The sequence below is a fragment of the Colobus angolensis genome, unplaced genomic scaffold (assembly GCF_000951035.1).
Source record: "Colobus angolensis palliatus isolate OR3802 unplaced genomic scaffold, Cang.pa_1.0 Scaffold75, whole genome shotgun sequence".
Lineage (NCBI taxonomy): Eukaryota > Metazoa > Chordata > Mammalia > Primates > Cercopithecidae > Colobus > Colobus angolensis.
Window position 1 is genome coordinate 4,290,535 of NW_012121265.1, and position 16,763 is coordinate 4,307,297.

General features: G+C 37.7%; 1 protein-coding gene across 1 annotated transcript in view; it reads right to left on the reverse strand.

Moving 5' to 3' along the window:
- Positions 1-3,203: 3,203 nt before the first annotated feature.
- The window catches only part of FAM160B1 (family with sequence similarity 160, member B1), a 39,036-nt gene continuing 25,476 nt past the window's right edge, over positions 3,204-16,763 (reverse strand). The window contains exons 14-17 of the mRNA XM_011927922.1: positions 12,609-12,752; positions 7,038-7,178; positions 6,602-6,705; positions 3,204-6,501 (exon numbers count right to left, since the gene is read on the reverse strand). Of these exons, the coding sequence (XP_011783312.1) occupies positions 6,396-6,501; positions 6,602-6,705; positions 7,038-7,178; positions 12,609-12,752 (495 nt within the window). The 3' untranslated portion in view covers positions 3,204-6,395. The remainder of the gene's footprint in view (positions 6,502-6,601; positions 6,706-7,037; positions 7,179-12,608; positions 12,753-16,763) is intronic.

The following is a 16,763-nucleotide window of genomic DNA, read 5'->3' on the forward strand; positions in this document are numbered from 1 at the left end:
CCTCGGACCTGCGCAGGATTTTTGGCCGAGGGAGGTAAAGAGGAGACAAGGGCACTTACCCCAGAGAGGCCGTGAGAGTGAGGGAAGCGGGTCTCAGGTCCTGGTCCGTCCGCCGCGTGGAACGAGGAGGAGGAGGCTCCCCGGACCCTGGGGGCCCTGAGGAGGGGTCTCCTCCCAGGTTCGGCACCACCTGACTTGTTTTTTCTAAGACCACCAGAGCGAGCACAAAAGAACCAGCGGGTAGGCAAGTGTAGGAGCAAAACTGCAAGTTTATTCTTGGCCACTTAAGGTGTGGGGAAGAGGTCTGTCACCTCCAGCAAAGGAGGCCGGCAGAGTCCCCTGGTGGGGCTCTCGGACGGAGTTCCCACAGTCCTCACATCCCGACAGGAGTGGGGCTGTGAGAAGGCCGCGCGGGACCCTGGCCGAGCGCGGCTTTTCTAGGAGTGGGAGGGCAATAGGCGGGGCACGGGCGTGTCCGGGGTGTTCCGCAGGTGCGACCAGGTAAATCTTGGTCTCTTCGGATTGACGTCACCTGGCGCATGCCCAGTTGATCTGCACCTTCCCGGGCGCCGGCTGCATTTTCGCGCGCGCGGGTAAAGTTGCTGATGAAGAACCCGGAAGTGCACCATCTTGCCTCCGTTCGTCCAGTTATAACTTCTGAGAATATCTTGCGTATCTCAAAAGTAAGACTATAACCCAAAAGTAAGAATAATACATATATAACACACTTAAAAGTAAGAATATTCAGGCAAGGCTTTAGTTCCAGATTTTCCTGTTTAGATGATTTGCCATCTTACTTCCTTTCCCTGGCGCTCACAACACTTGGGTCTTGTTTCTCTAACAGTGTTCACCAGTGTGCACTGTAATTTATTTTTGTAAACACCACACCAAGACCGTTACTTTTTTAAGGCTGAAATCATTTTTTGTTTTCCTAGCACCTTAATACCTGGTTCATAAAATTTCTTGAGAAAATATGTGTTAAGTAAATGAAATTCTTGTTTGGTTTGTGGATGTCCTATTTCTGATACATTTTTAGAAATGATATAACAGAGAAATTTTTTTTGAGACAGAATCTCGCTCTGTCGCCCGGGCTGAAGCGCAGTGGCTGGATCTCAGCTCACTGCAAGCTCCGCCTCCCGGGTTTACACCCTCCTCCTGCCTCAGCCTCCCGAGTAGCTGAGACTACAGGCACCTGCCACCTCACCTGGCTAGTTTTTTGTATTTTTTAGTAGAAACGGGGTTTCACCATGTTAGCCAGGATGGTCTCGATCTCCTGACCTCGTGATCCGCCCCTCTCAGCCTCCCAAAGTGCTGGGATTACAGGCTTGAGCCACCACGCCCGGCCCAACAGAGAAATTTCTAATGCCCACAATAGTCAAATCAGTAAGAGTAGTGAGTGTGAATGAAACAGGCTTAGACGGGTCTCCCTGAGGCGGGTAGTGGGGTATATTACCCAATAAAGTTAAGAACTGATTTTCTGGAATCAACCCAAATGCCCATCAATGATAGACTGGATGAAGAAAATGTGGTGTATATACACCATGGAATACTACACAGTCTTAAAAAGGAATGAGATCATGTCCTTCGCAGGGACGTGGATAGAGCTGGAGGCCATTATCCTCAACAAACTAACGAACAGAAAACCAAACACCGCATGTTCTTTAAGTGGGAGCTGAACAATGAAAGCAGGTGGACATAGGAAGGGAAACAACACACGCTGGGGCCTGTGCTGGGGGCGGGGTGGGCAGGGAGAGCATCAGGAAAAATAGCTAATGCACGTGGGACTTAATACCTGGGTGATGGGTTGATAGGTGCAGCAAACGACCATGGCACACGTTTACCTATATAACAAACCTGCACATCCTGCATATGTATTCCAGAACATAAATTAAAAAAAAACAACAAAACACAAAAAGACTGACCTTCTGCAAGATAGTCCAGAGGTAACAACTTTATTGCCATAAGAACAACTAAAACATACTCCATTTCTTCTGCATCATTCAGCGTTAAACAAACTCAGATGCAGTGTTTCTGCCTGCTTATATATATATATATATTATATATATATATAATATATATAATATATATATGGTTTTTTTTTTTGGAAAAGAGGTATAGATTTTACTTGAGAGTTAGTCCAGCAAAACTTCAACTTTTGCAGTTTTATGTTAATTCCTTAAATTCCTTTGGGATTACTCGCTTTCCAGCTAAAACACTGCTAAATTCTTAACAGTTTGAAGCAGGTTTTGGACTGGGGATCCAATTATGCATTCCCAAAACGCAGTTTTCTTTTGAAGTAGCTCAGGGCAAGGAGGGTGATTTCAACTCTTCAGTGTCTAAACCTTGCCTCTTCCATCCTTTCAACCTATCATCTTACTTCCGTCTAAAGCGATTTTGAAAAGAATCTTCAGGTAGTTGGGATTAATCACTGGATTCTTCTCTTTCTGGCTGTGCTGTGTATTACATGTTTCTTTGTTTCCAATTCAGAAACTCTGGCAAATACTCAAGTGAACAGAGTAAGTCTAGAGTCTAATTAAGTGTCAGCTAAAAAGTTTTGATATGTGTTAGAAAAATACTAAGAAATAATGCTTAGAATAAACTGTTTCTCTGGGCCCTGCATGGTGGCTCACACCTGTAATCCCAGCACTTTGGGAGGCTGAGGTGGGTGGATCACCTGAGGTCAGAGGTTCAAGACCAGCCCGATCAACATGGTGAAACCCCGTCTCCACTAAAAATACAAAAATTAGCGGGATATGGTGGCAGGCACTTGTAATCCCAGCTATTCAGGAGGCTGGGGCAGAAGAATCACTTGAACCCAGGGGGCGGAGGTTGCAGTAAGCTGAAATCGTGCCATTGCATTCCAGCCTGGGGAACAGAGCGAGGCTCTCAAAAAAAAAAAAAAATTGCTTTTCTGAGACGTGCATAACATTCCTTCCTTTTGTGCAGTGATTATTAAGAAGGGAGGTGGAGGAAATATATGAGGTTTACTATGAGGTTCATCTGGGGGAATTTTTCAAGCTACACATCGCTCCTCCACAAACAGATACATTGCTTTTTGTTCTCTCCCCAGAATACTATAGAGACCCACTGATTGTGGTGTGCCATATCCCTTTGTGTGTTGGGGGTGCAAAAAGTTAAGACTTGTTTGAGATTTATCGTTGGATAAAATGTTCCCAAGTAGAATTTTACAAAAACATAAGACATTTTGTTTAAATTACATTATTTATTTTTTAGATCATCCCTGTTAGTCCTGCATGCATTGTTAGCACAAAAAGTTGAACTTGATCACAACTTCCTTTGAAGAGAGAGTAGGTATACAATGACCGTCTGAAGAGTTTCTCCACGGATGGACCAAGAATTCCAGACGTTGGTAACACTGTCAGTAACCTACACAACGTTCGATACAAAAAATTGACCAAATATCCTGTTTAATGTAAACAAGGCAGGAGGCAAAACAGAGTATTACAGTAACACTATTTTACAGGGCCCAGAAATGTGATTATCTACCATGTTTTAACACAGAAAGTGTCACAATGACATGCACATTTGATTTACTATACAACCCAAAATATAATTACCATATAATGTGGTTTTAGCACTTCACTGTAGCTTCTTCTGTCAATACTGATGGACTTCATAATTAAATGGTAATTGTATATTAATGCAATAATTTATGGAAACATTACCATGAATTTATGAAGTAATTTCATAATTTGTGCCCTGTAAAATTAAGTGTAACAATGTTTACACTAGCAACAGTGTAAGCGAGCTAAGAATTTTGGTCCTTATATATACACATATATACATATGTACACACACAATAATGTACAATTAAACCAAAAAGCTATGAATCCACTCACAGCTTCCATATTGCACAGACAGATACATTATGAGAAAGTTACATAGTTATAAGGTGAGTACTATATGGCAATAGGCTAAGACAAATCTGAGTTAAATCAAGTAAAGAATGTGGCTCATAACTAGAAACAAACCCAAAGACTATACTGTTAGAAACTTTCAAAAAATGTGCGTACTTATTGATACAAATGTGAAGCGAGGCTGAAATTCACTTTGGAACTTGCTATGGCAATCAATTGTTATGACCGTGCTTTCCACTCAACATAGTGCATTTTAGTCACTGTTTTTGCAAGTACTGAGTAACAAATATTCAGCTGTCAACAGACAATTTAAGAAAGACTAGTGATGCAGTACAATGTTTCACTAACAAATTGAACTCACTGTGAGAGCTTGTACTGGCTCTAGCTCTGAACTCAATGTAAAAGAAAGAAAGAAGGGAAGAAAAACAGAAACTTAGACGAGAAACAAATGAAATCTTAAGCCTTAGCTGATTACAAATTAAAGTCATTACAATAACTTAGGAAAATTATATTTTCAGAAGCAGCATACACATACACACATACAAGAGTTAAAGCTTTTCTGAGCTTGGTTTCATGGAGTAATTATAAGGTCCCATAGTGAAATCAAGGATAAAAGAGTATTTGGTTTCAGAGGTAATATCATTGCTACTACACCTATTGAGCACTACGAAAACATTAAGAAATATCTAATATCTCTTAATGCCTTAGTTTAAATACTTGTACGTCGAAGTAGACTGTTACTACATCTAGAAATGGAAATGTTGAAGTGTTCCCTGTATGAAGTGATTAAAAAAATACAGCAAACTGAATAATGCCTTCACATCATTCAAAATGATTTAAAGACAATCATGCACAAAATAACTATCTCCCACTTTTGTTTTTTCTTTGTTTTACTTAATAAATTTCTTAGACTAAGCTAACGAAGATTTGCATGAAATTGGAGGCTTAGTCTTTTTGTTGTTTTAACAGTGGTAAGCATTCTAGAGCTGCGGCTATTCATAATCTTTTGATACTGTTCTTAATAAATAGCAAAAACAAACTATGAAATAAACCAGAAAAGCTAATACAACAAAATGAGCAGATAGGTGTAAAACAAGCCTCTACGCACACACCACACAATGCATATATATACAAACATGCTACATAAAATAACTTCCTAGAGGGGGTAGTGAGAGTTCCCTTCAAGCTGGAGCCTTTGATAGCCTGTTCCCCCAAATGTCAGTAAATGAAAAGATAAAGAGGAAAGTGCTGCTGCTTAACATGTCAGATAAAAACAAACAATAGCTTAAAAGCAGTATTTGAGTGATCAGCGTCACTTAAAGGAAAAATAGAAAGTGGACTAGCAAACACGATTTTGTCCATCGAGTACAAGCATGCTGTGCCCAGCGCAGCTTTGCTGAACTACAGGTTCCTACATGTATACCCATTCACATACATACCCAATTTCCCCAAATCCCTTAACATGTAAACAGGACGTTTAAAAGTTTGTTTTCTTTAATCTCTTTAGAATCATTTAAAACAAAAGACTGAACAAACTAGAAAAAAATGTAAACATCGAGGAGCCACTGGCATTTTGATTGCTGCCAAGGGTTATCAGTCAGTTCCTCACCTAGACACCACCATGCGTTTCAGTAAGAAAATCAAATTATAAAGCAATTTTATAAAGCAATTTTCTGAGAGGGAGAGAGGGGGAAAAAAGGTTCTCGACCCAGTACATCTTACTTAGTTTAAAAAAAAAATACAATTTTAGCAAACACTACCAATGGTGAGCATAAATTCAACATTGTTGCGAAAATGACACGGTTTAAATCAACTGGGACCCATACACGAAGCAAATCACTAACATGGCTATGTGCACAAGAGTAAAAGAACATTTCTTTAAAAATAGAGATATATTAATCAAGAATTTCTTTATCATATTAAATTGTTATTCTTAAAAAAGCTGAAGAAAGTTAATGGTGCTCTACACATTTTTATCTCCTATAATTAATTCATTCAATGGTTTCTGAATTGTATTTTTTCTCATTTACAGTTTTTTTCATATTTTGTTTGATAAGAATTCTGACCTTAAAAAGTTATAAAATTAGTGATTTTTTTTGCTACTTATTAATCGAAAATAATATAAGCATTTGAGTCCCAGAGAATGTCAAAATGCCTTGCTACCTAAAAGGATATTAATATAACAGAAATATCATCAAAGTCATGACATCGGAAATATTGCAGCTTTTCAAATACAGTCATTAGAAATGCTTATTTCCTGAAGTTCCTTTGATTGTATCCTGGATTCGACAATGTGCAATTTTATAACAGAACCATTACGATAAAGCCAATGAAAACAACATTATACAACATTTTACCAAGAATGTCCACTCAATAGGTTCTTAATGGTTCTGTCCAGTTTACAGCAATACTTCGTTTAAAAAGGCTTTTTATCCTCTTGTGGCTGGGTGGAGCTGAGTCTTTTTTGATGAAATGTACACAGTAGTTCCGTTCCCCTAGTTACTTGAAAGATGTTATTTATGGTGTGGAGGAAGCGTGATATTTCACAAATGCAATTGCCGCCAGCTCCTTACAAAACTCTTCTAACACGATCACACCCTCTAGCAGTGTGATGTGGTCAATACTGGTAAGGGAAAAACAGACAATAAATCAATTCAATATATCAGCAGATCATTAAGTTCACTGCAATTTTTGAATTAAAAAAATATAAAACATAAACGTACAGAGGGCCTTCAGGTTCCAAACCAAGTAATCGCTTTCTGACTAATAGAAGCTTGGGAGTAAAGTCTTGAATACGCTGGATTCGAAGCATAAGGTCTCCAACAACCTGCATCACAGAGGCAAGGCATTTCAGTTCCTGAAATCAGCTACATAGACAACCTCAGGATTTTAGAAAAAATCTTCATTCCCTACTATTTAATAAAGAATGTAAACTTTCACTACTCATATAATCATCTTTAACCAAGGACTCATACCTTAAAATAAAAGTTACATATTATTAAAAATAATTTTAAAAATAATAATTCAGCATGTATAACAATTACTTTTAAGCAGTAGATATATTTTTCATTATGTGACACTAACTGCATACAACGATGTTAACATATTAATTGCACAGACTTATCAATCCTAGGGAATATAACAGAACTAGCAACTCACCCTGACAATTACAGAGAAGAGAGATCTACAGCCAGGAGCGAGGTTCACGTAAGGATCCAAAAGGTACTCGTGGATGTGTGGATGAGGGAAGAGAGAAAGTCTAGACAACACCGAGGTTACCTGTAAGTTGACATCATACGGCTATGCAGGAATAAGAAACAGAGAGACATTGAATAATAATGTATACCTATGCACTTAAGTTACTATTTCAATTCGTCCTTTTAAGAAAGGAGAATCTGGTCAGGCGCGGTGGCTCACACCTGTAATCCCAGTATTTTGGGAAGCTGAGGTGGGTGGATCACCTGAGGTTGGGAGTTCGAGACCAGCCTGACCAATGTGGAGAAACCCTGTCTCCATTAAAAATACAAAATGAGCTGGGCGTGGTGGCACATGCCTGTAATCCCAGCTACTTGGGAGGCTGAGGCAGGAGAATTGCTTGAACCCGTGAGATGGAGGTTGCAGTGAGCCGAGATCACGCCATTGCACTCCAGCCCAGGCAACAAGAGCGAAACTCTGTCTCAAAAAAAAAAAAAAAGAAAGAAAGAAAGAAAAAGAAGGGAGAATCCACCATCTTCCTTCCCGCTGTGCATGCTTTTTTCTGCAATGAAAATATCTACAACTAAACTAGCTCTCACATCTCAAATTACATACATCGCAGTCCTAAAACGTTTTTAAAAAGATTTAAAAAGCATATAAAGGCAAATAAGTGACATAGTCAGAATGTTTATTATATGCAGGTTGAATCAATTAATGAAATTGTTCAAGGGGTCATGAAAAAGCACCAGTGTATCATATATAACATTAATTACAGAGGACCCACTGAGCATAAGACCAAAAACCAAGAAGGGAAGATATTACACATTTTTAAATATAGTAATTTCAGAAGTGATATTCCTCACCTCAGATTATTCAACTACAGGCAATTCCCAAAAACACATAGAAAGTCAAATCACAGAACCTTGTCACCAGAATGAAAGTACTTGGGGATAGAACTGATGACGACCCTATGCCTCAAAGTGAATGAGAAGGTTCAAAATGGTGATTACAGAGAGGGATCATCTCATTTCTTGCATGAGTATTAACTTTCCCCAAACAACTGTGTATCTGTGTACATTCCTCACACTTGTTTTGTATGAAATATTGCGATTTGACTTGAATTCTACTTGTCTGTTTATTCTTCACGGAAAGGTGCTTTGCAGAGTTATGTCAACATCAAAGCAAAAGGCACACTACACAAAGAGTTGCTACTACTTGCTCAGAACTTTCAACAGAAACTTTTCACCCCTTCCAGTTTGCGTCTTCTAAGCAGCCAAAGGAAATGGATTGGTTGCAATAAAACTAACCACAGTGAGGAGGCTGCAGAGAACCCAGGTGGCAAGAGTGAGACAGATGCTGCAGCACAGTGGAGGGCACAGGGAGTCAGGACCAAGTGCAGCATCAGCCAGCACAGCGGAATGTTTTACTCTCAGCCACTGAACAACCTGCAAAGCCTCGATCACAGTGAATAGCAATGAGGAAGTCAATCTCTGGCGTTCAGTGGAGAATGCTCGCGTACGTGCCTGTTCTGCTGCAGACTTCGGCATTTTACTATCTTTTGGAAATCACCACAGCTACAGACGCTACGAGGTACATGTTTTGTGACATAAACAAACACGCTCAAGTCCTATGCTGTAAGGGCCCATTTTAGTCTTTCTAACTTACTACTAGATTCATGAACGTGGATTTTTTTAAAGAACAAAAACTGCTCCGAGTCATTTTTTTTTTTTTTCAAAACCTAGCGGTAAGCAAGGTAATTGAAAGGAAATATGTATTCCCAGTACAGGATAGTTTAAGAGCAAATTCTCCTACTTGGTAATACTTGGGGGCTTTTGGGTATTTTTTATTAATGTACCATAATTGTACCTATTTTGGGGGTCCAAGTGATATTTTGATACATTTCACAATGTGTAATATGTAATGACCAAATTAGGGTAATGGGGACATCCATCACCTCCAGCATTTATCTTTTCTTTGTGTTGGGAACATCACAGTTCTCTTCTAGCTCCTTTGAAATACACAATAAGTTTTTGTTAACTAGTTTCCTGACTGTACTACTGAATACTAGAACTTATTCCTTCTAACTGTATTTTTGTACTCATTAACCAACTTCTCTCCATTCCTCCTCCCTTGATAATATTTGCAACAGAATAGCCTTCTCTGAGACTCAACTCATAATAAACAATGAATTCACATTAAATTGTGTTTTAGATATGAAGGAATCATTTACAAAAAATAATTTAAAAGAATGTATTTAGTAGAAAAAAATTTTAAATATGACTTAAGTCCAGAATTGTACATGACTCTTCACTGCAGGTAGCTAAGTTTTTAGGTCACTAAATTTTGCCATCTGCAGATGCTTAAATAAATAAATCAATACAGTGTGGCTTTAAACAAATATATTACTATTTAGACTTTGTATTTTTTCTGTGTGGTGTTACTTTGGTTTGTAGTTTATTTTGACATAAATCTAGGTCATAGGTTGCTTAAGAAATGTAAGGTTGACACAGACTTCTTAATGTAGTAAAAATGAAAATAAATTTCAACAAGACAAATTTGTTTCACTGTACTCTGAAATGGTCTCTACTTCCTATTGGTAATAACTTTAAAACAAGCTGGACTTTTTGGAGGTTGTCGGTAGTTAAGTGTTTATATCTATTATTTGAGGTCCCTTTATTTTATACTTTATACAGTATTTACCTGAAAGAAAAGCAAGCCAGATTTCTCTGACATGTCAAATAGACTTGGTCCATGTTTTTGGACTGAACTCAAATTCTGAGATAATAAACTTTGAGTTAAAAAAGTAATATCAACTTCACTTTAACAATCAGAAAATGTGACAAGTAGCTAAGTTACTCGATCAAATTCAAACTCATCACGCTCAGGGCAGGGACAAGATCTGGCCTCCTTACAATGTTCCCAGTGTTCTTTCCATTCTGCTATGGACTTTAGTATTTTAATATCTTTTTAAAATCACCACCATTACAAACAATAGTAAATGTTTGTATTATGATTTTTTTAAAAATTAGCATTGTGATAACACAATAGTGTTATGAATACTTGATACCGTAACTTCTCAATTATGCATGAAGACATTAGCCACTTTCCAAATTATTCATATTAAATTTTTAATCTCAGTCAGGTTACTTAGACCCTACTAGGAATATATACTAAGAAAATGCCCTGCAAAGGGGAAAACAAAAGAAAAAGAAAAAAGAAGAAAGAAGGTGGTCAGGTGTGGTGGTTCACGCCTGTAATCCCAGGACTTTGGGAGGCCGAGGCGGGTGGATCACCTGAGCTCAGGAGTTTGAGACCAGCCTGACCAATATGGTGAAACCCTGTCTCTATTAAAAATACAAAAATTAGCCAGGCATGGTGGCGTGCGCCTGTGATCCCAGCTACTTGGGAGCTGAGACAGGAGAATCGCTTGAGCCTGGGAGGAAGAGGTGGCAATGAGCCAAGATCACACCACTGCACTCCAGCCTGGGTGACAAAGTGAGACTCGGTCTCAAAAAAAAAAAAAAAAAGAAGAAGAAGAAGAAATAGAGAAAGAAAAAAAAGAAACTACAAGCAAGTATCACGCTCAGCAAAAATGTTTAGGAAAGAAAGAAAATGAAACTAGGTCAAAAATGCTTAACTTCCTAGGACTCGTGTTTCATCTCTGAGATCAGACTATACCATGTTTTTACCAAAAAGTCTTTGAACATCAAGGGTTTTTTTGTTTTTTATTTTGTTTTAGAGACGGGGTCTCACTATGTCGCCTAGCCTAGTGAGCAGTGGCTATCCTTAGGCATAATCATAGCGCCCTACAGCCTTGAACTCCTGGGGTCAAGCAATCCTCCTGCCTCAGGCTCCTGAGTAGGTGGGACTAAGGTGCACCCACCGGGCTCAAGAGTTTTAAAGATAAAAGGTTTCAGGCAGGGCTCCATAGCTTACTAGCTGTGTCACATAGCTGAAACCAAGGATTCCTCATCTGTAAAATAATACTAGAAATCTGTCTTGCCTATGATACAGGGTTACAGGAAGAATGATTGAAACAGTCTATGAATCAGCTCTGTGCTATGAAGTACTATCTGGTGAAACTGAAAAGTATTTTAAGCATTTCAGATATTCTGCTTTCAATGTATCCTTTTGTGTTAGCACTCTACAAACTAGAGAAAAAGTGCTCAAGTTTGAAGATTCAGGGTGGATCTTCCAATTCAGAGACTACTTTTTTTTTAATTTTTATTTATTTTTTATTTTTTTCAGAAACTACTTTTTAAAATTTAGATTTTTTTAATACTTTCGGTCAAAATTTCTAAACATTACTGTATTGATACTCATTGTTATTAACTCTTGCTTGTTAGCTTAATCAAATTTAAACTACACCTAGCAAATTGGCTCAAAAACAAAAACAAAAAACAAAAAAAACACAATAAACTGATGAATCCTGGCTACCCAAGAGGTTTACACAGCCATGATGTGAGGCCATAATACCTATTAATAGCCAGATTTGTATACTTTGGTTGTCAGGTTTAAAACAACCAACCGAAGCAACACTAGAAATACAGCACATGCAATTAAGAGGTTAAAAAAAAAAAAAAAGGACCTGGTCTCTTATAGAGATTACTGTCAGAAACAGTGCTGACTAAACTCTAACATGGTGAAATATTTCTTAGATTACAATTTCTTTATTTGACTTTCTGGTTATTGAAGATAGCCTACTTAGTGAATTTCTTTTATAATTCCCTATGCTCACATAAATATTTAACTAAAATGCTAAAAAAGAACAAGTACTTTAATATACAATTGAAAATTAATTCCAAATTGGTCCACTCAGTCTCTACATTGAGGAAAGTACTATGCTAGTTGTGTTCTTTCAGGTTTATATTCTAATGGATCAAGTATTTCAAAGCTCTCTCATCACTATGCTTATGAGCCAATGAGAGATGGAAGGAGGGATTCCATAATTCCAAATTTATTTCTCCTAACAGATGAGATGTACATAGCAACCTATCAGCTGATGGTGATTTTTATCCACCTTTAAAGGAGTACATTAAGCTTTTTTACTTCACCTCTCCGTTATGAAAATGAGTATCGTTTATAAGCTTTGTCTAAAGAGTCAGGTTCATCTAACACTATTCTGTAATTTTATTGAGACCAGAGTGTTCAAGATTCAATCTGAACTGACATTTAAGGTCTTCTAAACTGAGAATCTGTATTTGTGCTAAATGTACTAACTAAAAGGCTAAGCAAGTCGTAAAAGGAAAGCACTCCTAATCATCTCCAAAATGTGTTAAGGATATTAAGACAACGGCCTATCATGAGAAGTAAAATAAACCATGCTGTAGCAGCTGTCAGGCCAAATAAATGTTTTTAACATACAGAATGCATCAGAAATCTGCCAGTTGTTGGCAATCAAGCTTCATGAAAAAGTCACCCAGTGGAAAAAGAAAACAATAAAAGTACTTTACTGAAGATCTACTAAGACTTGAGATGATTTTGTGGTGAATGGCAACAAAATAATATGAAAACTAGTAATTTAAAATGTATTACCTGATCAAGAATTCTTCCCATTCTGTCAAACAGCACTTTCAAAAAATGACCTTCAAAGAAAGCTGCTTCTAAATTGCACTTTTCCAATGCTTTTGGAGACCCAGGCCACTCCCATCTTAAGCAGATAGCACAGTAGTCCCGGAACTATGGGGAAAAAAGCATCGGGGAAAAAAGCATGTGAATCATTAAAGAACAAAAACAAATTAAGATGAAATAGAAATGATTTCCTCAAATAGGCATATAAAAAAACCATTTGAATGCAGAATGTCTGCTATGCTTGAGGTACCAAGGGAGAGGGGGAAGAGATGACACAGATCTTTCTGTGACTAGGGGCAGAGGTAAGATTATATTAACTGCTGGGACCAATATAAGTTGATGAAAAAGAGACATATTTTAACTTTACTAAAATACCCTAACAGTTCTTTCCTTTAAAGGAATTTAACGCTTTAGTTACTTTCATCACCGATTTAGAGGACATTTAAAAAGAAAAGTCAGACCTAGCCAAGTTTTCAAATGTATTCTAAAATGGTATATACCACAGATGAACTGATGCACATTATCTGAGAAGACAAGCCCTCGAATGGATGCACACTAGGCATGATGTTATGATAGGATCAAACAGTGCTACTCAAAAATGGTCCATGGACCAGTGCTGGTCCCCAAAGTGTTCATTACCATCCACAATGAGATGAGGACAAAAAGCAAGAGCAAGCACTTAAAAACATTCCTAACAATTTGACTATGAAGAGTTTTATGTCTGTTGAATCTAACTATGAAATAATCAGGGTATGTATTGCAGGTCTTTTTTTTTTTCTTTCATTTTCTACAATAGGAATTCATTTTTTTTTTTTTGACAGAGTTTCACTCTTGTTGCCCAGGCTGGAGTGCAATGGTGAGATCTCGGCTCACCGCAACCTCCGCCTCCCAGATTCAAGAGATTCTCCTGTCTCAGCCTCCCGAGTAGCTGGGATTACAGGCATGTGCCACCATGCCCGGTTAATTTTGTCTTTTTAGTAGAGATGGGGTTTCTCCATGTTAGTCAGGCTGGTCTCGAACTCCTAACCTCACATGATCCACCCGCTTTGGCCTCCGAAAGTGCTGGGATTATAGGCATAAGCCACTGTGCCCTGCCAGGAATTAATTTTTATTGTATTTTACAAAAGTGTTGGTCTGTGACAGATTAGAAAGAAAAAAAAAAAAAAAAACAGAAAAACCTGGTCTTTCACTACAGATAGTTATCAATGAAGCAATGTGAATATTTATAAGCATAAGAATATTTCATATAATAAAACTGAATTTTAAAAGCCTCCCCCAATATGTAATTTACTTGAATTGAAACAAAATAAATTTAAAGCACTGTTTTCTTCCATATTTCTTCCCTCTTCAGATTCTCCTTATTTAATAAAGCAAAATTACCTCGACCTCTCTAGTTTAGAAATTACCAGAAATTAAAACAGAACATGGCAGCCGGGCGCAGTGGCTCACACTTGTAATCCCAGCACTTTGGGAGGCCAAGGTGGGTGGATCACGAGGTCAGGAGATCGAGACCATCCTGGCTAACACGGTGAAACCCCCTCTCTGCTACAAAATACAAAAAATTAGCCAGGCGTGGTGGCGAGGGCCTGTAGTCCCAGCTACTCGGGAGGCTGAGGCAGGAGAATGGCGTGAACCTGGGAGGTAGAGCTTGCAGTGAGCCGAGATCATGCCACTGCACTCCAGACTGGGAGAGAGAGCGAAACTACGTCTCAAAACAACAACAACAACAACAACAGAACATGGCCAGGCGTGGTGGCATGTGCCACCATGCCCAACTATTTTTTGTATTTTTAGTAGAGATGGGGTTTCACCATGTTGGCCAGGCTGGTCTCGAACTCTCTGACCTCAAGTGATCTGCCCACCTCAGCTTCCCAAAGTAAGCCACTGCACCCGACCCAAATCTCAATTTTTAAGAAATCATTTTTACATTAATACTTCTTATATTCTGACTTGGAAAGTAATATTTTAATTTCTTCTATCCTTTTTGTTTTTCTAATATTTCTGAAACAATCATAAATATTAAACAATTCATTTTAATCACAAAATGGAAATGAGAGAAACTTTACAGAAAGAATAAAAGCAGTTTAAATATCTAATCAGTACTGCCGAAAGATATGTTTTACTTTTATTGTCTTTACTTGATTGTTAGTTGAATGTTACATGCTACTCCATTAATTTATTCATGTATTAATGCAGACGAATTCATGTATTTATGTGGACTTTAAAGTATTATGAATTAACTATGTGCATATGCAGATTAGTTATATATAATAGCATACTTCCATTCAAATAATTTAAATAAAAATTAAATGTACATTTTTCAGATTTGAGAAATTTCAAAATTTAGACTATGTAAATTTTAAAATTCTTTTTCAAATTTTGAAGTATTTTATTCTGGTTATTTATTCAACAAATACTAAATAGTTACTGATATTGTAAAATGTATAAAGTTCTAAGGTACATATTTTGTGGGATTTAATGGTAAATCAGGCATGAATCCTATCCTCAAGAGACTGATTATTACAACCCTAAGACGAGAGAGAAAACACAAAGGACCACACAAGATGAGAGAGAATGCCATGAGCATGAAGACGAGTAGTTACCTTTACTGTTGGGAAGGGAGAGCAGAAAGAGGGTAAAAAGAATAAATCACGAGCTGGCATTTAATCTGGATGTTGAAGACAGTGGAGAAATATATATATCAGATGGTGGGTAAGAAATAAGAGGAGAACCTTGTAGACAAACAGAATAGCATCAATAAATGCATGTAAATGTTATATTTGGATAGCGAGTGAAAGTCATAGTAAGAAATATAGAAAAGCAGGCTGGAAAATGATCCAAAAGGATCCTGAATTTTAAGATTTGATGTCTAATTATTTATACTTCATGAGTTAATAAAGAAGAAGGGGTCCTCAGATGCACACTTGAATGAGATTAATCTGTTAATGGTTTCTAAGCAGAAGGAACAAGCTGGGGAAACAAGTGATGAGGCTACTGTAATCCTGGCAGAGGTAATAAAGATGTAAACTAGGATCTGAAAGCTAAAAGCAAAAATAGAGAAGGGGGCAGACAGGAGAGATATAGTAGGGGCAAAACTGATACAACTTGGCAATAGACTAGAGGCTAAAGAGAATAGAAGACGAATGGATCCCACTCAGGCAACTTGGAAATAAAACCTTGGATGACCAGGAGGATGGATGTGCCACTGACCAGAGCAGGAAATAAAGGAGCAGATGCAGTTTTAGAGGAATCAATTGTAAGTTCTACTTTGGAAAGATAAAGTCTGAAGTCTTAGAAGAACATCTGAGTGGCTGAAGCTAGAGCTTTGGGAACACCTCAGATAGAGAATTCACGACAGGATGAATGCTAAACCAAAAGAATATCAAAGGAATGAAGATAGAAAACAGGACCACTGATAGATATTTTTGTTTTTTTGGCCACATCATAATATGGGGGACAGAGTAAAAATGACACCTGAGACCTAAAAGCAGCAGCAGCAAAGAATGATGCTGCAGAAGCTTTAAAAAAGGAGAAAGTTTGAAATGGTGGGGGCTGGGGTGGGGGGTTGGAGGTGGTTTAAACAACTTCAGCGAAGTTACAGGATAGACGCTCAATACACGAAAACCAGCAGTATTTCTACATTAGGAAAGATCAGAAAATGAAGTTCACAGAATAATTTCACTTACAATAAAGAAATACTTAGGAATAGATGTAATGAAGGAAGTGTAAGACTGTACACTGAAAACTGTTTTTTGTTTTTTTTTTTTTGCAGAAATGGACAAAGTAATCCTAAAATTAATATGGAATTACAAGGGACTCCAAATAGCCAAAACAATTTTGAGAAAGAAGCAAGTTAAAGGATTCATACTTCTCAATTTCAAAACTTACTACAAAGCTGCAGTAATCAAGACAGGGTGGTGCTGGGATAAGGACAGGTACATAGGTCAGTGGAATAGAATTGAGAGTCTTCAAATAAACTTTACACTTAATAGAGTCAATAAATGGAAAATAGCCTTTTCACCTAGTGCTGCAGAGACAACTGGATGTCTACATGCAAAAAAAATGAATCTGGACCCCACCTCACACTAAATACAATAATTAACTCAAAATAGATTAAAG